This window comes from Podarcis raffonei, chromosome 13 (assembly GCF_027172205.1).
Source record: "Podarcis raffonei isolate rPodRaf1 chromosome 13, rPodRaf1.pri, whole genome shotgun sequence".
Taxonomy (NCBI): Eukaryota; Metazoa; Chordata; class Lepidosauria; order Squamata; family Lacertidae; genus Podarcis; species Podarcis raffonei.
In genome coordinates this window covers 39983947-40008699 of record NC_070614.1, presented here as the reverse complement: position 1 = coordinate 40008699, position 24753 = coordinate 39983947, and the positions used below count along the sequence as shown (strand labels likewise).

Genomic DNA, 24753 nt, shown 5'->3' with positions numbered 1-24753 from the left:
GGATTCCCCTGCTCTCACGGGGGCTGCAACCAGCCCCCGCTCATGTGGGGTGGGCGTGAAGCCCGCAACCCCACCTCCTGGGCAGGCCGGAAGTGGCTTTGGAGGAGAACTGAGAGGTGCAATTTGACTACTCATGCCTAAAACAGAATGGGCGGGGGAGTAGAGCTCAGTTATTGATGTTTTTGTTGTTAATTCAATTGTTATATCACCCTTTATCAAAATGTCCCAGGGTGGTGCACAACATTAAGAACACATTTTACAGAGCACTACAAAACACACACAATAAAAAACATAATAATAGACAGCATAATAATAATATAATCCCACAGCTTTAACAAGCCATAGATTATTTAATGACCAAAGGGTAAAGAATGGTTTTTCCTGGTGCCTAAAGACATGTAACCATGGCGCCAGCCGAGCTTTTCTGGGTAGAGTATTCTACAGTCAGGGAGCCATCACAGAAAAGGCCCGTTCTTGTGTTTCCGCCCTCCAAACCTCTTGGGGAGCAAAGACATAAAAAACGGCCTCAGATGACAAGTGCAGGGGCCAAGTCAGTTCCTATGGGAAAAGGCAGTCCTTCAACACCGAGAAACCACCACCACACCTGGGACTGCAGTCTGTACTCCCCTCACCTCCCTATCTTTCTTCATGCCTCCATTCCTTTTTCCTCCATCCTCTTCCAGGAACATGTGGTGACTGGAGCTGTTGGTGCTCACACTTGGTCTGGGGGTTTGGAGGAACAGTCTTTGGGAGACCCTCCCCAAATCCAATTCCTGAACATTTCCTTCAATGTCTCATATCTGGGTGAGTGACGCAGCTTCTCCTTTTTTTTTTTTTTTTAATAAATTTTTATTAGTTTTTTCCACACATAATACAAGACAATACAACACAATACAAGACAAACAAACATACAAACACGTATAATTTCTTGACCTTTCATTTCTTAAGCCTTCTTTCAGCGACTTCCCCATACCTCCCCTTTCTGCATCCCTGTTGACAATCTTTTCAGCATCCCCTAATATCAATATAATATCTCTTTAAGTCTTATTTCTCATATCCAATTGCTAATCACTGCAATTCTATTTTACGTTGCCCAAAACATTTTAGCATTCATTAATTTTACAACAGTTCTTAAGATAGATTTTAAACTTCTTCCAATCCTCTTCCACCGTCTCTTTCCCTTGGTCACGGATTCTGCCGGTCATCTCAGCCAGTCCCATATAGTCTATTACCTTAGTCTGCCATTCTTCCAGTGTGGGTAGTTCTTGTGTCTTCCAATACTTCGCTAATAATACTCTTGCTGCTGTTGTAGCGTACATAAAGAACGTCCTATCTTTCCTTGACACCAATTGGCCTACCATGCCCAGGAGGAAGGCTTCTGGTTTCTTCACGAACGTGCATTTAAGCACCTTTTTCATTTCATTATAAATCATTTCCCAGAATACCTTGATCCTTGGGCACGTCCACCAAAGGTGGTAGAAAGTACCTTCCGTTTCCTTACATTTCCAACATTTATTATCGGGCATGTGATAAATTTTTGCAAGCTTGACTGGGGTCATGTACCACCTATAAATCATTTTCATAATGTTCTCTCTCAAGGCATTACATGCCGTAAACTTTATACCGGTGGTCCATAACTGCTCCCAGTCAGCAAACATAATATTATGACCAATATCTTGTGCCCATTTAATCATAGCTGATTTAACCGTCTCATCCTGTGTATTCCATTTCAACAGCAAGTTATACATTCTTGACAAGTTCTTAGTATTGGGTTCCAATAGCTCTGTTTCTAATTTTGACCTCTCCACCTGGAAGCCAATTTTCCTGTCCTGTTTGAAGACTTCATTTATCTGATAATAATGAAGCCAGTCTCTTACTTTTGACTTCAATTTCTCATAGCTCTGCAATTTCACTTTTCCCTCCTCCTGTTCTATAATTTCCCAATACTTTGGCCATTTGGATTCCATATTAAGTTTTTTCACTTCCTTAGCTTCCATTGGTGACAGCCACCTGGGGGTTTTGTTTTCCAACAGATCTTTATATCGAGTCCAAACCTTGTACAATGCTTTCCTAACAATATGGTTCTTGAAACCTTGATGAATTTTTACCTTGTCATACCATATATATGCATGCCAGCCAAATCTGTTATTAAACCCTTCCAAATCCAAAATGTCTGTGTTTTCAAGAAGCAGCCAACTTTTCAGCCAGCAAAACGCCGCTGATTCATAGTACAACTTTAAGTCCGGCAGGGCAAACCCCCCTCTTTCTTTTGCATCAGTTAATATCTTAAATTTTATTCTGGGCTTTTTGCCCTGCCAGACAAATCTAGATATGTCTTTTTGCCACCTCTTGAAACAATCCATTTTGTCTAAAATCTGCAATGTTTGAAACAAAAACAACATTCTAGGCAAGACATTCATCTTAATAACAGCAATACGGCCTAACAAGGAAAGTCTCAAATTTGACCATACTTCTAGATCTTTCTTAATTTCTGACCAGCATTTCTCATAGTTATCCTTAAATAAGTTCACATTCTTAGATGTCAAATTAATCCCCAGGTATTTCACCTTCTTTGTTACCATTAAACCCGTTTCACTCTGAAACTTTTCCCTTTCAACAGCTGTTAAGTTTTTGTCCAGTACTTTCGTTTTCTGTTTGTTCAACTTAAAACCTGCTACTTGACCAAATGCTTGTATTAGTTCTAAAACTCTTTTCGTACTAGTGTCTGGCTCTTGTAGGGTTAAAACTAAATCATCTGCAAATGCTCTCAGTTTGTACTGTTTAGCTCCGACCTGAATCCCTTTAACCAGCTGGTCCTCTCTAATCATGTTTAATAAAACCTCCAGGACAGATATAAAAAGTAGTGGGGATATTGGGCATCCCTGTCGTGTCCCTTTTTCAATAGCAAATTCTTCTGTAACCACATTATTTACAATCAATTTTGCTTTTTGCTCAGAATAAATTGCACTTATACCATTTTCAAAACCTTGGCCTACCCCCATCCCTTGGAGATTCTTTTTCATAAAACTCCAAGAAATATTGTCAAAGGCTTTCTCCGCATCCACAAATATTAATACTGCCTTAGTATTAATATTAGCTTCCAGTAACTCCATAATGTCTATTATATTCCTCACATTGTCTGACAAATGTCTTCCTGGAAGAAAGCCCGCTTGGTCTTTATGAATCTCCTCCACCAAAACTCTTTTCAGTCTTTTTGCCAAAATATCTGCAAAAATTTTGTAGTCCACATTGAGTAATGATATAGGGCGGTAGTTCTTGACCTGGTTCTTCTCGGTCTCTGTCTTTGGTATAAGTGTAATATAAGCTTCTTTCCACGATTCAGGTGCCTTCTTCCCCTCCAAAATTTCGTTACAGACCTCCTTCAGCGGTTGCATAAGCCATTCTTTCAAAGCTTTGTAGTATCTGGAGGTCAGTCCATCCGGTCCTGGAGATTTTCCCAATTGCATATTTTGAATGGCTCCCTCAATTTCTTGATCAGTTATCTTCTGATTCAAAATCACTCTACTTTGTTCCGAAATTTTTTGTAATCCATATTTTTGGAGAAATTCTTCAATTTCTTTTTCGTTCACCGGCCCTTGTGCATAGAGTCTCCTGAAATAGCTCTGAAAACAGTTTCTAATCTCGTTTGGTTTATAAATGTTCTTTCCCTCGACTTCTAAGTTGGTAACCATATTCTGTTTTTGTCTTTTCTTCAATTGCCATGCCAAAAGTTTCCCACATTTATCTGCCGATTCAAATGTCTTTTGTCTCATTTGTTTTATTTTCCATTCTATCTCTTGATTCATCAATTCCATATATTGTCTCTGATGAAACTTAATTTCTCTCAAAATTTCATGAGACTTTGGTTTAGATCTCAGTCTTTTTTCTCCTTCTTTTATCTTTTCCATGATCTTATCCTTTCTCTCATTCTGTCTCTTCCTTTTTACGGCATTCTGTTGTATTAAAAATCCTCTCATAACAGCTTTACTTGCATCCCAAACTATTCTTTTTTCCACTTCTGTTCTCAGATTTATCTCAAAATAGTCCTTGACCGCCTTCTGGGCCTTTTTATATACCTCTTCATCTCTAAATAGGGAGTCATTCATCCTCCATCTGAAGGAACCAGCTGTTGTTGGGTTCATTTCCATCTTTACAGCGTTATGGTCGGAGCAAGTCTTTGGGCAGATTTCCACTTTCTTGACCTTTGCTGCCATCCCACTAGTTATCCATATTTGGTCGATTCTCGTCCATGTCATTTTTACTTCAGAGAAAAAGGTTCCCTCTCTCTCGAGAGGGTTCCTTGTTCTCCAAATGTCAATCAGGTTCATATTATCAGTCATTTCAAAAAATGTCTTAGGTAATCTCCCATCCTTGGAGATCACCTGTTTTTGTGCTTTGTCCATATTTGTAGAGACCACTCCATTCATATCTCCCATTAAGATTACATTGTAATCCAGAAAGTCTATTAATGTCTCATGCAGTTTCTTAAAAAATTCCGACTTCCCTTCGTTTGGTGCATAGACTCCTATTATCAATAGTTTTTCTCCTTGTACTTGAATTTCAATTGCCAAATACCTTCCTTGTTCATCTTTAAATATTAATTTAGGGGCCAACTTCTCCTTTGCATAAATCACCACTCCTCTTTTCTTCACTTTATCCGATGAAATAAATTCTTGTCCTAATCTTTTATTGATAAGTAATTTTCGGTGTACCCTAGTCACATGGGTTTCCTGTAAACAAATCAAGTCCAATTGTTCTTTTTTCAGAATATGAAAGACTTCTCGTCTCTTTCTAGGAAGGTTCAAACCATTACAATTCCAACTTAAGAATTTCAGAGACATCTTGTTATTTATTCAGTTGCCCCTCCAACAGCACCAAGGAGATCTTCTTCTGTTGATTTTCTAGCTCCAAAAGACAGATTTGAAATATCTGGTAGATTTTCTAGATCCGTAGGTTCCGCCGTTTCCTTAAGAAGATCTTCCTCATTTCTTGTCAGGAACTGTTCTTTGTCTTGCACTGTTTTTATCTTGATTTTCTTTCCTTTGTAGTTAAAGGACAGGCCTTGTGGGAACTCCCATCTGAATAGTATGTTGTTCTTTCTCAATAGAGTGACCAAATCCTTGTAATGGGTCCTCGCTTCCAAGATATTTTTAGGAATATCCTTAAAAATCTGCACACGCGAGTCTTCAATTTCAAGGGCTGTTTGGAAATGTAAATTCAATATCTTATCTCTCTCCTCCTGAGATCTCAGAGTTATAAGGCAATCTCTTGGGCTCTTTCTGTTCTGTTTCCTTCCCAGTCTGAAAGCCGTTGTTATCTTAAATTCCTCCTCTTTCAAGCTGTCCTGCCAGAATTCCAGAAATTCTTTTGTCAAATAGTCTATCAAATTGTCCTTTTCATTTTCTGGAATCGATCTCAGTCTCAGATTTTTATTTTTTCTCTGTAATTCCAGTAAAGACAGAGCAGCATCATGTTCTTCCAGCTTTTTACAGACTGGTACTATCTGTTCCTGTGTATTTCCTGCAGAAAGTTTTGCTTCCTCTGCCGAAACTTTTGCCTCCTCTGCAATCTTTCTAGTTATCTCATTCTCTTGAACTAATTTATTTATAGTCTCTGTATTCAAGTCCAATTTTGTTGATAATTGATTCAACTGTTTGGAATTTTCAGTGCTCTGCTTTGTTAGCACTTCTAGGGTTTCATTTATCTTGACTAATGCCTTTGTTATTGTTACTGTATCCATGGAGGGAGCTGCAGGTGGTACAATTGAACCTCTTCTCTTTTGTTCAGCTTTGCTTTTAGCCCTTGTTGTTCTCTCCTCTGTTGGGCCACTCATATCCCAAGGTCTTTCCCACGAGAATCACTTTCAGGTGGAAAATTCCACAAGTCTGTTCCTTGCAGAAAAATAATAGCTATTTCCCTACAGCCTCTAGATGGAGCAGTTCAGAATTTCCAATACAAGGTAACAAAAGTTCCCTTCCTGGATAAACAAAAGTGGCAACCAAATGTCCAATATCTTCTAACTAGCCAAATTGTATCTTTCCAAAGTTCCAAACTTCTGTCAGATCAAATCTTTAATTGTAATCCAGCAAAACACGTACTTTGTAGCAAGTCTCAAATGACAGTTCTCAGTCCCGGTAGCTCACTCCCAGGCAGTCCTCCCCAAGGGTTTAAAACGGCAGAACTTTCCCTTCTAAGCCTCTTTCATGCAGGTAAGACAGTTCATAAATCTTCCCCCCTGCCCCTGCTTGCCAAGGGGGGGAGCTAAGTCCAATGCCTGAGTCCGTCTCTTTTAAAGCACTTTCTGACAATTGCAGCTTCTTGTTTCGATGCTTTATTTACATGCAGTCCGGAGAAGGCAGACTTCCTTATTTTTTACCTTCTCCGCTTTCAGCCAATTTATAATTATTTCCTTTTAATTTTTTTTGCTCAGTCTTACTCACGGTAGTCCAATTTGTAATCCAAATGTCAGGAAGAAGTCGGCGCTCTCCATCAATGGCGACGCGGCTTCACTTCACGGGCTGGGTAGCGGCTCTCAGCACCGCGCTCCCCGCTGCCACTCCGGAGCCTTTAAAAAGGCTCCTTTGCAGTAAAGAGGGGCGCTTCAGGTGCCCACCGAGCCTCCTTGCTCTCAGGCTTCTGCGCCTGAGATTTTAAGGGTCCCCGCTTCGCCGTAGCGGTCAGACCCGAACTCGTGAAGAAGCCTCCCTGAGCAGAGCTCAGCGGGAGGCGGCCATTAGCGCTGGCGCCAACCGGAAGTCGACGCAGCTTCTCCTTTGCCTTCCATATCTAATGGCCTGCCAGGAGCTAACTCATCCAACCCGACGTCCACAACCTCCTCTTTCTTTGTCTCTGACAGGCTATTCGGTGGCTGTAGCTCAACATGGGCAGAAGCAGTTCTATATAGCTGGGGCTCCACGATACCAGCATGTCGGAGCTGTCGCAGTCTTTGAAAGCCGGAGTAAGCGCTTGGTGGTATTCTCTGAAGGGGATCAGGTAAGAGGCAGAAACCGGGGTGCAGATCAGTCTCCCATTCACTTCATGTTGGGTGTGAAAGTTGTAAGCTGCCCTGGAAGTTTAGTGTTAAAGCAAGGCAGGCTACCTTAACTAATCTAGAACCAGCAGAGAGATAGGAGCGCAGGAGTCAATCTATTGGCCCATGTAGTTTGGTACTGTCTACACTGACTTGGCAGCAGTCAGCTTCAGGCAGCGGATCTTCCCATCCCTGCCTAGAGATGCTGAGGATGGAAACCTGGGACCTTCTGCATGCCAAGCAGGTGTCCTACAGCCTTTCCCCTCTTTCTCTTAGAAAGTTTACTTCAAACACATGGAAGAGACAGAGGGAGTTGATAATCGAACAACTTGTCAAAAATCACTGAGCAGCTGCTAAACAATAAGCAGACATCATATTGATAGTGATTAGGAGTAAATCCTGCAACTACAGTGGTACCTCGTGTTACATACGCTTCACGTTACAGATGCTTCAGGTTACATACTCTGCTAATCCAGAAATAGTACCTCGGGTTAAGAACTTTGCTTCAGGATGAGAACAGAAATCGTGTTCCGGTGGCACGGTGGCAGCAGGAGGCCCCATTAACTAAAGTGGTGCTTCAGTTAAGAACAGTTTCAGGTTAAGAACAGACCTCTGGAATGAATTAACCCGAGGTACCACTGTATTAAAATCTGAAAAGGCTCTATTCCTGTGTTTCTTCTTTTTCTTGTGCCCCTTCTCTGACTGACCTTTATTTGATCACAGATTCCAGTTGACTAACTGATTAACTCTGCCATGGGATACTCCTGTCAGTCTCAAACTGCTTCACATCAATATTCCAAGAGGGTTTTGGGCCTACATCTTCCTTCTCTCTCTCTCTCTCTCTCTCTCTCTCTCTCTCTCTCTCTCTCTCTCTCTCCCTCTCTCCCTCTCAGGGCCAAGCTAGACATGAAACTAAAGATATGAGTGCCATTAGCCTGCCCTGTTCTTAAAATCTAAATAATTGGTGGTAAAGCTGTGATCCATGGACCTCATTAAACCTGCTAGACCTTTTGACATGAGCTTAGCCAGGTTTTTTGTTGGGGAGGGCCTTTTGCTAGGGAAGGCATATCCTCAGTTAGCTATGTATTTTTTTTATGGGGGGACAGCTGCCCCACCCTGTCCTGCCTTGGCTATACCCATGCCTCTCAGTTTGGCCCATGAGTCTGTTTTGGCAAAGATTAAGCCCACTAGTCTAATTGGTCATCTTCACTTCTGCCAGTCACCTCCATATTGTCTTTCTATTTCTTTCCAGTTGGGTTCTTACTATGGGGCTGAGGTCTGCTCCGTTGACCTAGATGAAGACAACAATACTGACCTTGTTCTGATTGGGGCTCCCCATTATTACAGTAAGAACCAAGGTGGGCTTGTTGATGTCCGCTCTATGAATGACCAGGTGAGGAAACGCACCAGTGGTAGGGTTGGGAAGGGTGGGTGGGTGGGAAGAAGGGGCAAAGAGGAGGATGGACCAGACTTGCTAGCATCTGGAATAATAATAATAATAATAATAATAATTATTATTATTATTATTATTATTTATTATTTATATCCCGTCCATCTGGCTGGGTTTCCCCAGCCACTCTGGGCAGCTTCCAACAGGACACTAAAATACAATAACCTATTAAACATTAAAAGCTTCCCTAAACAGGGCTGCCCTCAGATGTCTTCTAAAAGTTTGGTAGTTATTTTTCTCTTTGACATCTGATGGGAGGGCATTCCACAGGGCGGGTGCCACTACCGAGAAGGCCCTCTGCCTGGTTCCCTGTAACTTGGCTTCTCGTAGCGAGGGAACCGCCAGAAGGCCCTCGGCACTGGACCTCAGTGTCCGGGCAGAACGATGGAGGTGGAGACACTCCTTCAGGTATACTGGACCGAGGCCATTTAGGGCTTTAAAAGTCAACAGCAACACTTTGAATTGTGCTTGGAAACATACTGGGAGCCAGTGTAGGTCTTTCAAGACCGGTGTTAAATGGTCTCGGCGGCTGCTCCCAGTCACCAGTCTAGCTGCCACATTCTGGATTAGTTGTAGTTTCTGGGTCACCTTCAAAGGTAGCTCCACATAGAGGACATTGCAGTAGTCCAGGCGAGAGATAACTAGAGCATGCACCACTCTGGGGAGACAGTCTGCAGGCAGGTAGGGTCTTAGCCTGTGTACCAGGTGGAGCTGATAAGCAGCTGCCCTGAACTTCTGGAAAAACTGAACTTCTGCTCCATCCAGCTTTCATGGGAAATGTTGGGATGCAGCTCAGCTTGATGAGTGGTTTGCACAGGGTTAATGCAGATAGAGAGGGGAATTTTTAAAGATTCCCAAACTTTCTCACTGTCCTTGGATCTCTGTGCTGAACTTTCCTTTGATGTTAGACTGATAAAGATGATCAAATTTCCTTCTTTGCACTCTTGCTTCTGAAGCTGATGGGGAGAGGACATCTGTGGATGTATCTCTGCTGATTGCAAGGGGGGTGTAATAGAATAGGGTTGAATAGTAGAGTTGGAAGGGACCATGAGGGCCATCTAGTCCAGCCCCCTGCAGTCTTTTGCGCAATGTGGGGCTCGAACCCATGGCCCTGAGATTAAGAGTCTCATGCTCTACCAACTGAGCTATCCCAGGAGCCAAGCATGGCTCTGCTGCATCTCCAGATTTAGTTAGAACTAAGAACTCTTTTCTACCCAAGTATGTCTTGCCTATAAAAAAACCCACCCAGGCCCTTTTTATTTTCAATACCAAGTGTCTCTGTGTGCGACTGCAACCAAGGTGAGCTTGCTCTCCTAGCAAGGACTCGGCATGCAGTCAGTTTCCAAGCTGTGTGCTAACTCTGCAGAGTATAATCAACACATTTTATTTTCAAGAAGCATTTGAAGGCCGATCTCTTTCCTTCCTCCTGTGATTGGTGTTATGTACTGAAGTTCTCACCTTGGGCCAGCAGGGGGATATTGTAGATAGTTTTCACTCAGGTCCACATAAGCAAATAAGGAATTGAAAGTGACGTTCAGTGATTGGATAGTTACAGAAAGTGGTTACTGTTGCTTGTAGTTGAGCTCTATATAAGCAGGTTGGCTGAACCCTTCAGCCCAGTTCTGTTCTGGCCTGTGAATAAACAAGAGCTGTTTGAAGATTTGCTGTGTCGTCTGATGGTACAAGTCAACCATGGTACAAAATTGGACCTTAAATTGTAACACCAGGGCAGAGACTGCCATCTTGAGCTCATAGATGAAATAAGATTTAACTGGGGGAATTTCGTTCACTAGGACAGTAAACATCATTGTCAGACCCCAGGAGGTTGATTGAGGTCCGTTTAATCCAGGATATGTGTTTTGGTTGTATTGCCTCATTGCTTTTAGAGAATGGTCTTAGCTCATCTTCCCACTGTCTATTTTTTTAAAAAAATAATGTCATACTAATGCTGCTTTAAATGCTGTTCCTTCTTCCAGTTATTGATTGTTAAATGTTGGAGTCGTTTTAATGCCAAATATATTTGCCGCCTTGAAATTTGGTTAAGGGAAGTTGGAGAGGGTATAACTATGTTAACAAGTTACACTCCTCCCGGCAGGGTCACCTTGTTTCCCTCCAAACGCTTCGTGGGGATCCTGGCAGCAGCTTTGGCCGTTTTGGGGCAGCACTCTGCGCTTTAGGGGACATAAGCGGGGATGGCTTTGCAGATGTGGCGATCGGAGCTCCCATGGAGGATGAAGATTGTGGGGCCATTTACATCTTCCTGGGAGAAGCAGGCGGGCTGAAGAAACACCACGGCCAGGTGAGCCTGAGAGTCAAAAGTGCATATATTGGAACAGCAAGTGCATATATTGTCTGCTTGTGTGTGGCAAGGTGGTCCAATGGCTAAAGAGCTAGGCCAGGGATGGGGAATGCGTGACCCTCCTGATACTGGACTACAACTCCCATCGTCTCTGACCAATGGCCATGCTGGCTGGGTGGGGGAGAGCACAGGTTTCCTATTCCTGATGCAGGCAGTACAGATTCAGTCCCTCCACATCTCTCCATTGGATTCTTATGAGCCGATTCCTGAATCAGTCTCCACTGATCATTGGTGAAATGGAAGCAGTAAAGCAACAGAGCTGTTGGAACGCAATTGCAGCCAGGTCTGGATAGAAACCCAATTCAATACATAATCTCAATAACCGCTCCCTTTTTGGATGACAGATGTGATCCCCACCCCCCAATATCGGGCCCAGATCATCTTTGCACAGATTAATGCAGAATCTGTACTTCTATAGTTAAAAAACAACAACAACAATAATAATAACAGATGTGACAACTTGCATCCAGTAACTAAACAGGACATTTTATAAATTCTGGCTGTTGTGACACACACACATGCAAACACACACACACACACACACATATACAAAGAAAGTGTGCTTCTTTTTTCAAAACTATTCTAGTTTGCCCTATGCAGATTTAATTAATGAATCCTTTAAAGGACTTAAAATGGAACTGATTAATTGGCTAATATTTTCTTAATTGGGTCTAAAACAAAGGCGTTGGAGAAATGGGCATGCGAAATAGCTGAACTGAGGGTGTGTCTACCTCATCTGCTGAGGATCTCTAACCTTCCTTGTTCCCCTATTTTCTCTTTCTCCCCCCCTCAACCTATTTAGCGGATTGCTGCCAAGTCTCTCTCCCTGGTGCTCCATTATTTCGGACAGTCCATCCAAGGAAGAATGGATCTGAGCGAGGATGGGCTGACTGACCTGGCTGTTGGGGCACTAGGAAGCGCAGTGCTGCTTCGGTAAGAATGGGCGAGGGCGGTGATGGATTGTGGGTAGGCCACAAAGAGCAGGAAATAATTGCAGTGTGTGTTCCCCAACTGCCTCCAAATTCTGCATCCTGAACTTGATTTTAAAAACCTGCACAAACCTGTTGCATGTACTCTGGTCAATTTGGTGCACCCTAATGGCCTGCCTTGCCGCGTGGGGACTGACTTCTGTGACACTGGCACAGCTTCTGGGTGGGAAGCTCCTGCCGCCAATCTGAGGCCGCGGACGGCTCTGGGCAGGTGGCGACGCTGGTGTGGTTTCGAATTGGCTGCAGGAAGTTCCTGCAGCCAATCCGAAACCTCGCCGCCTGCGGCTGAGGTAAACCCGGCGTGGCCATGGACAGAGAGGCTGGCGGGCAGGCGGCGGGTCTGGGCCGCGGCATGGGCATTGTGAAGGGCGTGTCGCGGGGCTTCAGCCAGAGCTTGGTGCACCTGCTTGCCCTGTGCCTGGTGCCCGGCTTGGTGCTGCTGTTGGTGGCACGCTCGGAGCAGCTGGAGGGCGAGCTGTGCGCCGCCTGCCCGGTGCTCTGAGTGCACGGCCTGCCTGCCGACCTGGTGTCAGACAATGGGCCGCAGTGCGTGGTGCTTGCCTCCTGGGAGCTCTGCAGGAACGGGCTGATGGAGCGGCTGCTGCTCGTCAACAACGCTGGTGAGCGGGCGGCGCAGATACGTGCTCCTGAGCACGTGCAGAGTGAGTTCCTCCTCCAGGTCCGGAGGCAGCTGCGGGACCAGCTTGCAGGGTATTTATATTTTTCAAAATATAGCCTGGCCGCCCACAAGGTCTGAGGGACAGTGGACCGGCCCCCTGATGAAAAAGGTTGCTGACCCCTGCGTTAGCTGGAGTCTATAGATGTTGAAAGACCAAGCGTGCTGAATATGAAGCACAGAGAGCCATGCAGAGTCTGAGTGGGGCACTTCCTGCTCCAGGAAGTTAATGTGGGGCTGGGTTCCAGACTGGGCCTGATCCAGGACTGCTGGCAATTTTGGACAGCTGCTGGTTTGAAAAGGCCTCCCCTTTTATCCCCTGCCTCCCAGATCTCGTCCTGTTTTCACAATCAACTCTTCGCTGACTTTCTCTCATCGCTGGATCCCCTTGGATGACCCTAAGTGTGGAAGCGGGAACGTTTCAGGAATTGCCCCCCGTGGGAAAACCAGTCTTTGCTTCAACCTAAAACTCATCAGCACAAAATGGACCCACGGTAAAGGCACCATCTCAGTTCGCCTCTTGCTTAGTTATTTTTCTCATTCTTTTATGAGTCCTCTCAGTGTTATTTATTTTTTGTGGACTTGTTTGTTCCTTTCCCCTCACTTATTCTCTCTGCAGCTGCTCATTATCTTATCATTTTTCTTTAGATCCCATTCTCCCAGCCCGACTCTTGTTGCTTATTTTCTCACTTGTTTTTCTTATCCATTCCCTCTTGCGTTAAAAATTATGTTTAAGATCAACAATTCTTTCTGTCTTTCATTTTCTCAGTGATTCTCTCATTAAATTCATAGTGACTCCAGAGACCCGTTTAGCGCAGGAATGGGGAGCCCCTGGCCCTCCAGATGTTGCTGAACCAGAACTCCCATCAGCCCTAGCAAGCATGGCTATGGGGCAGGAATGATGAGAGCTGGAGTTCAGTACATCTTGGACAGCCAAAATGTTTAGTTCGTTCTGCTCCTGTGATCCAATTTGTTTGTATGTTTTGGAAAGAAAATAGGTGCCCTGCAAGCTGCGATCTCATTTACTCTCCGGTCTGATGCTAAGCAGTCCCCATCACGCCTGACGCTAGAGAATGAGGCTTCCACATTCTCAGACACCATTCTGGTTGGAACTAAGCGAGTCTGCGTCGAAAAGATTCTCCATGCTCCAGTAGGTTGAAATATGGCGCCCTGGGTAATCTTAGTTGTGGGGGGGGGGCAGTGCTAGGAATATCTAATGCAGAATTATCTCAGCACCTCACCAGACTTTGGCTCCCAGAATCCTTTGGTAGAAGCCATGACAGCTACAATGGTCTAAAAGTGATACAGTGGTATCTCAGGTTAAGTACTTAATTCGTTCCGGAGGTCCGTTCTTAACCTGAAACTGTTCTTAACCTGAAGCACCACTTTAGCTAATGGGGCCTCCTGCTGCCGCTGCGCCGCCAGAGCACGATTTCTGTTCCCATCCTGAAGCAAAGTTCTTAACCCAAGGTACTATTACTGAGTTAGCGGAGTCTGTAACCTGAAGCGTATGTAACCTGAAGCATATGTAACCCGAAGTACCACTGTAAAGTAAATGACCCACCTGTTGGAGAAACACTGATTTTTGGAAGCTCACAGTATTTAGAAACATTACTGTGGGAATGATCACTTCATTTTCGGGGAGAAATGTATTGGCTGGGTGGAAACTTGTGATTCCCTTTTTTTTACTGTCTTCCAGCTCTGCCTGGATGATTCCTTCTCTCCACTTGTGCTGCGGGCGGATGTAACAGCCAAGGGGGAACCAGAAGCCTCTGCAAGGAACCTACGCCCTGTCCTGGACCCTGCAACTAATTTGTCCACTGAGATCAAGGTCTTATTTCCTGGCCATTTCCCTTTCAAGCCTAGGACAAAGCCTCCTCCATCAAAGGAACGGCTCATCCCAGAGTACTTACTACAGAGGGCTTTGTTGACTGGGCAGCCCTCAATTCTTCTAAATAAATGAACCTTGCTTAATCTAAGCAGATCTAGGCCTGGTCAGTGCCTGGGTGGTGGAACCTTGTGCATGCCACAGGGAAAGTATTATAAATGTAATAATATATACTGAATGCACAGTGGAAATAGAAATCAGCAACTTTGTTGCCTTAGTTTGTTTAACAATGATGACCAAAAGAAATACAGTGGTACCTTGGTTCTCAAATGCCTTGGTACTCAACTTGGAACCCAAACACTGCAAACCCAGAAGTAAGTGTTCCGGTTTGCAAACTTTTTTCAGGAGCCGAACTTGCTCCGTTTTGAGTGCCACACTTCCATTTTGAGTGTTACGCTGAGTTCTGTCTGGTTTTGCTATTTATTTTGTGTTTTTGTTTTTGTGGCTCTTTTTTTGTGACTGTGTGGAACCCAGTTCAGCTACTGATTGATTGATTAATTGATTGTGTGACTGCAGTACATTGTTTACTGCTTTCATGTTATGGATCAGTGGTCTCGTTAGATAGTAAAATTCTTGTTAAATTGCTGTTTTAGGGGTTGTTTTTAAAAGTCTGGAACGACTTAATTCATTTTGCATTACTTTCTATGGGAAAGCGTGCCTTGGTTTTGGAGCGCTTTGGTTTTGGAACGGATTTGAGGAACAGATTTGAGGAACGGATTAAGTTTGAGAACCCAAGGTACCACTGTAGATGAAAGGATAAGGGGAAAAACATTCTCACAGAGAACTTGTATGCTTCTGTAGACTTTACCGAAATATTTATTTATTAATTAAAATGTCCCAACCATGCTTCATTCAAATATATCTCAGCACAAAAACCCAAAATGCAATAAAAGCAAAACATGACCCTGGTCCGGCCCAAGCAGTGACCCCAGCCAGGAGGCGTCTGTTGGCCACAGAGACCTGGGGTTCCAGGGTCATGTACAGTGGTACCTCGGGTTAAGTACTTAATTCGTTCTGGAGGTCTGTTCTTAACCTGAAGCACCACTTTAGCTAATGGGGCCTCCCACTGCTGCCGCGCCGCCGGAGCACAATTTTTGTTCTCATCCTGAAGCAAAGTTCTTAACCTGAAGCACTATTTCTGGGTTAGCGGAGTCTATAACCTGAAGCGTATGTAACCTGAAGCGTCTGTACGAGGTACCACTGTACTGGTAATCCCATTTCAATAATCAGTCAGGAAAGTCAGACCAAGGAGAAGCCACGTTCCAGCAGGGGCAAAGCTAAACAACCGGAGCTTAGAGTCCAGGGGGCAGGGGCAGGGCAAGCAGAGTTATGGTTGAAATGAGGTTAGCCAAGCAAAGCGAGAGGGTAGATCCAGTTAAGCAAACTCGGCAAGCTAGGAGAGGTCCCAGCAATCCAAGCAGGTAGCACCATGGATAGCTCCAAGTAGTCTCCCGGTGGGAAAGCAGGCAAGACCTTGGAACACCCTTGGATGTTCATTTCCTTTATATTGCCAGGTTCCCTTCAAGCAAGACTGCGGCCTCGATAAAATTTGTGTAGCTGATCTTCGAATCTCCTTTAACTTTTCAGGGTGAGTAGCCTATTTTGTTCCTACGAGGGCCACCCCAATATTTTTTTGCTGCCCTTAGATGCTGTGCCTCCGGACCCCTTCCCGGCTGGTTGGAGCGCGGTGCCGATAGCGCCGAGGTTGCAGGTTCAATCCCCGTATGGGGCAGCTACATCTTCCTGCATCGCAGGGCCAACTCTGCAATGCTATGATTCCAGTGGTGCCCTGCCACTGACCTTCACCGAGGCAGCAACGTTTCTGAACATTGCAGGAAGGGAGAGTAGTGCTGTTGTGCTCAGGCAATGCTTGTGGGCTTCCCCCAGACTCTGGTTGGCCACTGTGAGAAAAGGATGCTGGATGTGGAGGGTGACTGGCCTGATCCAACAGGATCCTTCCTATGCTCTTACTCAGAAACAGGATGTGCAACCCTGCCATTCTCTCAGAGGTTGCATGGGATGTTGGGTTGTGACTCTCGGCAAGTATGAAGCAGTGTAAGAGCCAAGAAATAAAATAATAATAATAATTTATTATTTATACTCCACCCATCTGGCTGGGTTTCCCCCACGACTCTGGGCGGCTTCCAACAGAATATTAAAATACAATACACCAGAACATGTGGGCGTGAACCTCTTTAATCATGTGCTTGCCGGTTACTTTAATGTGCAACCTGAGTGTTTCTCCCAGAATTCCCCATACACCAGGGATCCTGAGAGCCCCTCTTGGCTCACACAGATTATTGGCTTTCTTCAGGCACCTTGAGCTGAGGAGTGGGAGTCAGGTGATCTGCTTCACCGGCTAGGACAAAGAGACATTGATCATTAGGTCAAATTCTTTACCATCGTTTTCTTACAACTCTAGTGGTGTGACTGTGCCCATTTTACAGAGTGAGAAACAGAGGTGAAGAGACAGAGAGACTTGGGAACACAGGAAGCTGCCTTCTATTGAGTCAGGCCATTGGTCCATCCAGCTAAGAATTGTCTACACTGACAAGGCAGTGGCTCGCCAGGATTTTGGACAGGGTTTTGTCTCAGCCCTACCTGGGGATTGAACTTGGGACCTTCTGCATGCAAGGCAGATGCTTTAACCACAGAGCCATGTTGCCCAAAGGGAACTTCCAGCTTGCCCAGCATCTAACTAGTGAGTTCCTGGAGACTGAGCAAATGTTTCTCTCAATAAATTTCAGGTCGAATGGTCTTAAACTGAGTCCAAATTTCATACTGAACTTAACACTGAAACTAGAAAACGTGGGAGAGGCAGCGTACAACCCACACCTTTCATTTTACTACTCTTCTGTTTTGTCCTTCCGAGGGCATTCCGTTCTTCAGGTGAGTTGGATGAATAATTCGGGGGTGGGGGAGAGTAGAAGATTGGGAAAGGTTGGAGGCAGAGGATGCCAGGGAAGACAACTGAAAACTTGTGGGCAAGGAGATAAGTGTCTGATAATAATAATAAGATATAGGCCCAGCTACCAATCTGTTGTTTATAAACCCCTTCTCCAATATATGAAACCAAAAATAGTTTCTGGAGACTTAAGCCCTGAGCATATTATCTGGAAATAAAGCAGAGGTTTGGTGGCCACCTGTCATGTATGATCTAGTTGAAATTCCTGCATTGCAGGGGCTGGGATGAGATAACCTTTGCGGTCCCTTCCAACTCTACAATTCTATGAACGTTACAGAGACTTGTATCTTTTCCAAGGGAGGGGAAAGGTGCTTGTGAGGGGCAATTCTGAAGGGTGCGAGGGGAGTTGACCCAAGGGGGAAAGGCTAAGCGGTCCCCTTGGTCCCTAGTTCAAGACTGCAGCCTCCCTTGGCTGCTGTTCGTTTAAACAACCAACACCCCTTGAAAAAATGTGCATGTGGCCCCATGCAGTCCTGCCCAAGGTGGAGGTGGGGGGGAGCCTCACCTGTCTTAAGCCTTCTTGCCTGTTCATTCTGTTTTCTGCTACTTTGTGGTAAACAACAGAAATCTCTATTCCTCCTTTGTAATCCGCTTGTGAGTTTACTTATGATGATTCATACACCCCCTCCATCCCTCATTCAAGTCCAATTGGCGTCTCTCCCCGGCCTGCCAAATGCATGGACCCCAAGGAAATGCGTCAGTTCGTCACAGCTCCTGCCGCTTCAACCCACCAGTCCTCAAGGGAGGCACCCAGGTAATGAGTGGAAGCCTGAGAAAATCAATGTGCGAGTGAAATGGAATAATTGGGCTATGAGTGAGACATTGAGAGAGAGAGAGAGAGAGAGAGAGAGAGAGAGAGAGAGAGAGAGAGAAAGTTTTAAGAATGTGAAAAAGGTACAAGAAAGAGAACAGGGTGTTAGATTGTGGTAGTTATAGGCAGGGCTGCTGGTGTTCCCCAAAAGCACAGAATTCAGCATTGCTCTTTCTATTTTCTAACCCCCCACCACCACCCCGTTTCTCGTCCATATGCCGGGATAGGGGATCATGACACTGGATGGCGTGTGTGGTGACATCCAAGAAGACAGAGAGGGCTGTCAGATTTGAATAGTATGAGTAGTCTTTTGCCTTTCCCTGTGACTTGGTAGAAGCTAAATCAGTTATGTAAAATAAGCCAAAGGGAGCAGATCTGTTGCGTCTGTGCATTTCATACAGGTTGCAGATTTGGGGTTTCCGCCAGGGCCAACTCAAAAGGGTGGTGAGGTCAGATGCTTGCTGGCACTACAAGACCAGCAGAGGGCTCAGCTCCCCGACAGCCCCTCCAGTCTCTTCACTTTGCACAGGGAATTCAAGAAGCTCAGGAGCAGCACTGAGAGAATATTTGCACACCATGCGTCTTCCAAGTTAAAGGGAGGCATGGAAATCGTGGAACTGGTTACCTGGCTTAACACAACATTTAATTTGGGGGTGCTGGGACAGTGGGACGCAGAGAGCACACTTTCCTGTTGATATCAGATGTTTTTGACTCTGGACCAATGGCTTCATTGGGATTTTGAACTGTCTCCCCCTCATTCTAGCCAACTCTCAAGACTTAAATGATCCAACACTGGTTCTATTCTACTGAGAATGTCCGACAGTCAATAAATTATCAGTTTTAAGATGAGAATAAATATATCTAGAGGTCTGGCATCTTCTAACCTTCTGGACCTCTGTGATCTATCAGCTGTGCCACCATATTGAAAATGGGCCTTCGGTCTTGCTTTTATTAAAAAGTTTAAGAAAGAATGATGAGGGTGGGTAACAGAGCCGAAATGGAAAACCGTGTGTCTACAGACTCAACCATTTCTGCCTTTTGTTCTCTCAAGGCCGTACTCCAGATTTCCCTCCAGTCCTCGAAAGGCGACTCCTGGAATGACACTTTTGCTTACTTTGATATCCAAGCCCACAGGTAGGGGAAGGCACAGCATGTCTCTGTCTGCCTCTGCGACTTCTCCTTGCCCATCACTAACTCTCCTTTCGCTTGTGGCCTTCCAGTGAGAATGAGAACGACACACTGAGCGACAACAAGGCCACAGGCCGGCTACCTGTGCTGCACCGAGTCAACGTCATTGTCAAGGGGTAATTGAACACCCACACACCCTTGTCCCCCACGGAGAGCCATGAGGGAGGGTCAAAAGGAGGCTGTACATTTTGGACCTTACACAACAAACGGCCTCACATATCAGGAAGGAACCATAGCACAATGGAAATGTGTGTGTTTTGCACTCCAAAGGACCCGAGTTCAGCCTCTAGCATCTCCAGTTGAACAGCAGTGGGGAACTTTAGGCCTGGGGGCCAAATGCTTTTCTATCTGGCCCTTGGAGGCACAGTATCCTCCTTTGTACCCTGTGTGGTTTTGCATGGCTGAAATCTTGAACCCTGATAACGCCTCTTGTTTGTCTGGACAAAGGATAGAGACGGGGGTGTGAGTGTCTGTAGAAACTAGCCAATATGCTATAAATAAAATTTACCGCTGTTGCCCTGCCTATTTTTGTCTCAGGCCCCTCCCACTGTTGACATGGGGCCTTTGGGAGGTTCCTCAGAAGGGAATATGGCCCCAGGATGAGTAAACCCCACACCCCCGAGTTAAAGGGGCGCCATACACATGCGTCACGAAACCTCTTGATTCCTCTTGGGAGCAACAAAATTGATCATGTGTTCTAGCTCTCGGGGGGGGAGAATTGCCAGGGGTGGGGGGTGGGAAATGCTCACCTCTTGGAGCCACAGAGAGAGTGAAAAATTCAGAGTTTCCTACAGCCTGAAAAATCCCATGATTCATCATGATTTTTAGCAAATCCACAGTGCCTTTGCTCTCTCCCTGGCATCTCCCTGATAATTTTGACAAAATGTTCCGTTTAATACTGGAAGTGATCTCGGTGACGTACATAAACATTTGTCCTCCCCCAGGCTGGCGTCCACGGCGTACCTCAATTTCTCCACCAAGATGCCAGAGAAGAAGACTCTCATACATGCCTTTGAGGTAATGTATCTTCTTCTCCCTTCTGTCCACCCTCCTGTCGTTTCTCCCTGTGTCCATACTTTAGAGCAAGAATGGGGAACCGAACCCGTGGCCTCAAGATGTTGGTAGATGACACTTCCCACCTTCCATGACTAGGACTGATGGGAACTGGTGTCCAACTCTAGCTGGAGGACCACTGGTTCCTCAGTCCTCATCTCCCAGCCACCCGGCCCTCTAAGATCTGAAGGAGAAGCCTCAATTTCAGTTCCTTCCATTTGCGACCTGACAAGAAATGTTCCCCCCCCCAACAGTTTTTGACCACCTGCTCAATAACTTCTATCATCTTTCCGCTGATCTTCCAATCCCCCCCCCCCATTTCCTCTTCTGTCCTGGCAGGTTAGAAATTTGGATTCGACCGCTACTCCAGTCAACGTGACCTTTGAACTCCCCTTCAACACTGAAGTTGGATTCTCCTGGAATGTAACCCCATCCCACAGGGATGTGGTGAGTATAAGATTTGAGGAAGGGTACGCTCCAGAGGGGGTGTCTTATAAATTCAAAGTTGTGTGAGGTGGGATTTCTGGACAATTGGGGGTGGGTGGGAAAGGGGATAATGGAATGAGAGTTGAATAGATTTGGAAGGGAGGGTGCTTTGGAGATACATCTTGTTTGTAGCATATATAATTATTACTATTACTATTTAAATGTTTATAATCTGCACTTACATAAGCTATATGAGAATGGCCTTCAGCATATAAAACAGAAGAAAAATCAGTCCATATATATCCGTAAAACCTAATTAACATCAGTAATACTGGCTGGTTAAAAAGAGACGCCCACTTTATGAAGACCTGTCTAAATAGTACAGTTTTTGGAAGACGTCTAAAAGAGGGCAGTGACAGCTCCTGACGAAGTGGTGGGGAGTTCCACAGGGCACTAGAGTTCCACACTAAAGGCTCAGCTCCTAAGAAAGGCTATCTGGACCTCAGGGGGATGAGGAACCACCAGAGAATGACGTGCCCCCTCAGGTGGTCTCCGTGATCAAGGTGGAGTATGAGGGATCCGGCAGTTCTTAAAGTACTTTGGGCCCAAGTTAAATCAGGGCTTTGTGGATTAACACAAGAAATGTGGAGCTGGCAAATCAGCAACAGGTGCAAACTCTCTCAGCGGTGGAATAACATGTTGCCAGTAATTGCCCCGTGAGGTATTTGGCCTTTGCGTTCTGCACACCTTCTGGACCAGATACAAGGGCAGCCCCACAGAAAGCAAGTTACAGAAATCAAATAAAAAACAACGGTGAACTCAGACAAAATGCTACAGTCCGCATACAAGTGGTATCAGCAGCTTGGGTGACCTGCAAGCCCTTCTGCAAACAACGGAAGCAACAAAACCTTGTGGGGACCGGAAACCCCCAGAGGCAGCCCAGGGAGAGCTGGACCAGCCCAGCGGATGGGAAATGCTGACCTACCGTTGAGTGAGGGTTGGGGGGGGGGCAGAATATCCTGGGAGAGGGCATGGCTGGCTGGCTGGCTGGAATACAGGAGTGCCACCTTTACCCCTACAGAATATTGCCTGTTTTCTTCCAGATAAACCCATCCTCATGTCCGATAATGCCCTTGCTCAGAACAAGACACAAGACTGAAGACCTCAAAGGACCCATCACAGTAAGAACCCGGTGGAAAATTCAGGGTTGGCTGGTGGTTCATAGAAGGGTGTCTCTCTTGCCCAGGACAGACACACAGCTGCTTGTGTGGAAAGGACATTTAGTAACCCTAAGGTTCTCTGTATTTCTTGTTTTGACAGAGAGGGTGCCTGGGGGCCACTGTCTGCTCCACATTCCAGTGCCTGATCTCCAATCTCTCTCGGGGACAGTGGGTCAAGTTCAAATTTTCATGGAATTTCAGCATAGACGACATCGCTAGCAAGGTGAGTGGTGCTCCCTTCAAACGGTAAGGAATATGGTTGGAGGGGATGTTTCCATTGGAAGCTTGGAAAAATAGGACTTTTTTAAAGATTATTTTTCCTAGATCAACCTCCACACCTGACCACTTATTTATCATTTGTATTTCTTTTAAAACATTTATATACTGTTGTATATCGGACAGATTGAAAGTGCTGCACAAAACAGTAAAACAATAAATTAAATTTGTCACTCGGAAGCAGCACCTTGCTTTTGGAACCTCCCTGCTGTTGATATTTGGCAAATGTCCTCCTTTTATTGCTGTTCTTTTAACTGATTGCAACAAGTTTACCCAGACATATAATTCAGTTGCCTATATCAGTTTAAAAAGTTTAAAAAGTTGGTTTTGTGTTTTAATGCTAATTAATGTGCGTATATTAGGTTTTTAAAATATATATATATTGCTTTATGGGTTCTATGCATTGTTTTATATGTACCCTGCTTAGACATTTCTTTGAGTAAGCAGTCTGTACATTTTTAGAAATAAAACAAAACAATAACATACAATCCATCATAATATTAAAGTCCTAATAATATAGTAATCACATTCATGCATAGACCAATGTTAGCGCCCTCTGTTAAGTGCTAAGTTTTCGGCATCTTAAAGAATGCATAAACATTATTGTGGGGTGGAAAATAATGAAAGAGCCCTCAGTTGTATTTAGCTGGCTTTGGGTGTCTCCCTGTAGCAGGTAGAGAAGCTATGGCCCTCCAGATGTTGCTGAAGTCTTGGCCAGGTTTGCTGAGGCTGATGGGAGCTGTAGTTCAGCAACATCTGGAGGGCCTGAAGAGTCCTCACTCTTGCCCTACAGAGCTGTGCCAGGGAGAGGGGAGACGTGGAGGACCAAATGTTATTGATCTGTTCAATTTGCCTATTGATTCTACAGCTGACGGCCCAGAAACTCCATCTTCGGAGCGAAGCCTCTGCGGTGGTTGATGAGACCAGGTTTTTTCAGCCAGAAGAATTTCAGTTCAGTCAGGTAAACTTGCAGGGCATGGTTATGTCATGGACGTTGGACGCGCTGTGTGTACCTCACTGTGCAAATAGTGGAGCTGGTTACTGAGCACAGAATTCAGTTGCATTGAATCATAGAAATGTAGACTCAAAAGAATTGTAGTGCTTGAAGGGATCTCCAGGGTCATATCAACAGATGGCCACCCAACTTTTGTTTTAAAACCTCTAATGAAGAAGAATGCACCACCTTCCAATGCCTTGTGGGCCTCAAAAACCTGTTTTCAGTGCCCTGGAATGTATGAAGTAACATTAGGGGTGCCTCTGAGGATGTGCAGAGTTCTTACTTGGCACAATCAGCCTTCCCAAATGCCACACAATAAGGTCTTGCTTTCCCTGATATGCTTTGGTGACATTTAAACACCTGAACATACTAGCAAAATTCTTTTTTTGCGGGGATCAAGTCTGGCCCAGAGGATTTGAGGGGCACTGCTTATCGTTATGGGCAGGAACTCTGAGTGCCTTTCCTCTCCTTTGCAGATTAGCACTGAAGTTGAGCTGATTTCACCATTCAATCCCATTCCCATCATCGTTGGCAGCACCATTGGAGGAATCCTGCTCTTGGCCATCATCGTGGCAGTCCTGTTTAAGGTAGGCATTTTTGCCATCAGACAGACCTCAGAAGAGATATGGGATGCCCCGACAAGACTTAAACCTCTCTCTCTTCCCCCTTTCCAGTTTGGATTCTTCAAACGCAATCGAGTGTCCCTAGCAGATGAAATTGCGTCAGAACCAGCTGGGCCCGGGGAACAAACTCCTCAAGCAACCAACTAGCTTACAAGGGAAGGAGGAATCATGTGGATCTGGGAGGCAGGACCTAAGGATTCCCTGGGCGAGAGGAATGGGATTTGAGAGGAGGGGTCTGGGATCCAGGTAGAAAGCTAAACTTAAGAAAAGGTATGTTTTGAAGGAAAAGCAAGAAGTCTGCCTAGCAATTTTGGCTGCTTCCGGAGAGATGGCTCCTAGCACTAATAAATCATTGCTGTTCTGTTGTAATCTACAAGAGGAGTTGCAAACTGATTTCTATGTTAATTGTGTTATTTCAAGTCGCCTGAGTTGCCATTTAAAAACAAAAATTCTGAGTGTTCCTTAAAAACAACACAAATAAAAATGACTTATTTATTTATATAGCACTAAAGTTTAATTTGTTTATAGGCGTGATTGCTCGTTGCTACTCACATGAATTGTCAGAAATTAAAAGGTGCTTTCCCTCATTAGCCATGCTTTGGAGTAGACCCGTTGAAGTTAATTAATATGACTAACCTGGGTCCACTGATCTCAGCAGGTTTACTCTGTGTAAACCTTAACTGGATGTGTTTAATGTTTGTTTTCTCTTATCAAACGCTTCTGATCCAACACAATGTTGCTAAAACGCTAGTGAGTGGAAAGTTTAGGGGTTTTGGGGGGGTGGGAATATCAACAGTGCTAG

At 44.9% G+C, this 24753-nt stretch overlaps 1 protein-coding gene across 2 annotated transcripts in view; it reads left to right on the top strand.

Moving 5' to 3' along the window:
* The window catches only part of LOC128400856 (integrin alpha-X-like), a 35739-nt gene extending 11489 nt beyond the window's left edge, over nt 1-24250 (top strand). For both annotated transcript variants that reach the window (XM_053363467.1, XM_053363468.1), the window contains exons 11-30: nt 684-804; nt 6857-6993; nt 8283-8423; nt 10576-10779; nt 11642-11772; nt 12835-12998; nt 13503-13654; nt 14204-14335; nt 15907-15980; nt 17140-17281; nt 18001-18111; nt 19220-19302; nt 19389-19472; nt 20301-20373; nt 20749-20856; nt 21939-22016; nt 22156-22278; nt 23200-23292; nt 23805-23915; nt 24003-24250. In XM_053363467.1, coding sequence (XP_053219442.1) covers nt 684-804; nt 6857-6993; nt 8283-8423; nt 10576-10779; nt 11642-11772; nt 12835-12998; nt 13503-13654; nt 14204-14335; nt 15907-15980; nt 17140-17281; nt 18001-18111; nt 19220-19302; nt 19389-19472; nt 20301-20373; nt 20749-20856; nt 21939-22016; nt 22156-22278; nt 23200-23292; nt 23805-23915; nt 24003-24098 — 2358 coding nt within the window. In that variant the 3' untranslated portion in view covers nt 24099-24250. The remainder of the gene's footprint in view (nt 1-683; nt 805-6856; nt 6994-8282; nt 8424-10575; nt 10780-11641; nt 11773-12834; nt 12999-13502; nt 13655-14203; nt 14336-15906; nt 15981-17139; nt 17282-18000; nt 18112-19219; nt 19303-19388; nt 19473-20300; nt 20374-20748; nt 20857-21938; nt 22017-22155; nt 22279-23199; nt 23293-23804; nt 23916-24002) is intronic.
* Nucleotides 24251-24753: the final 503 nt, after the last annotated feature.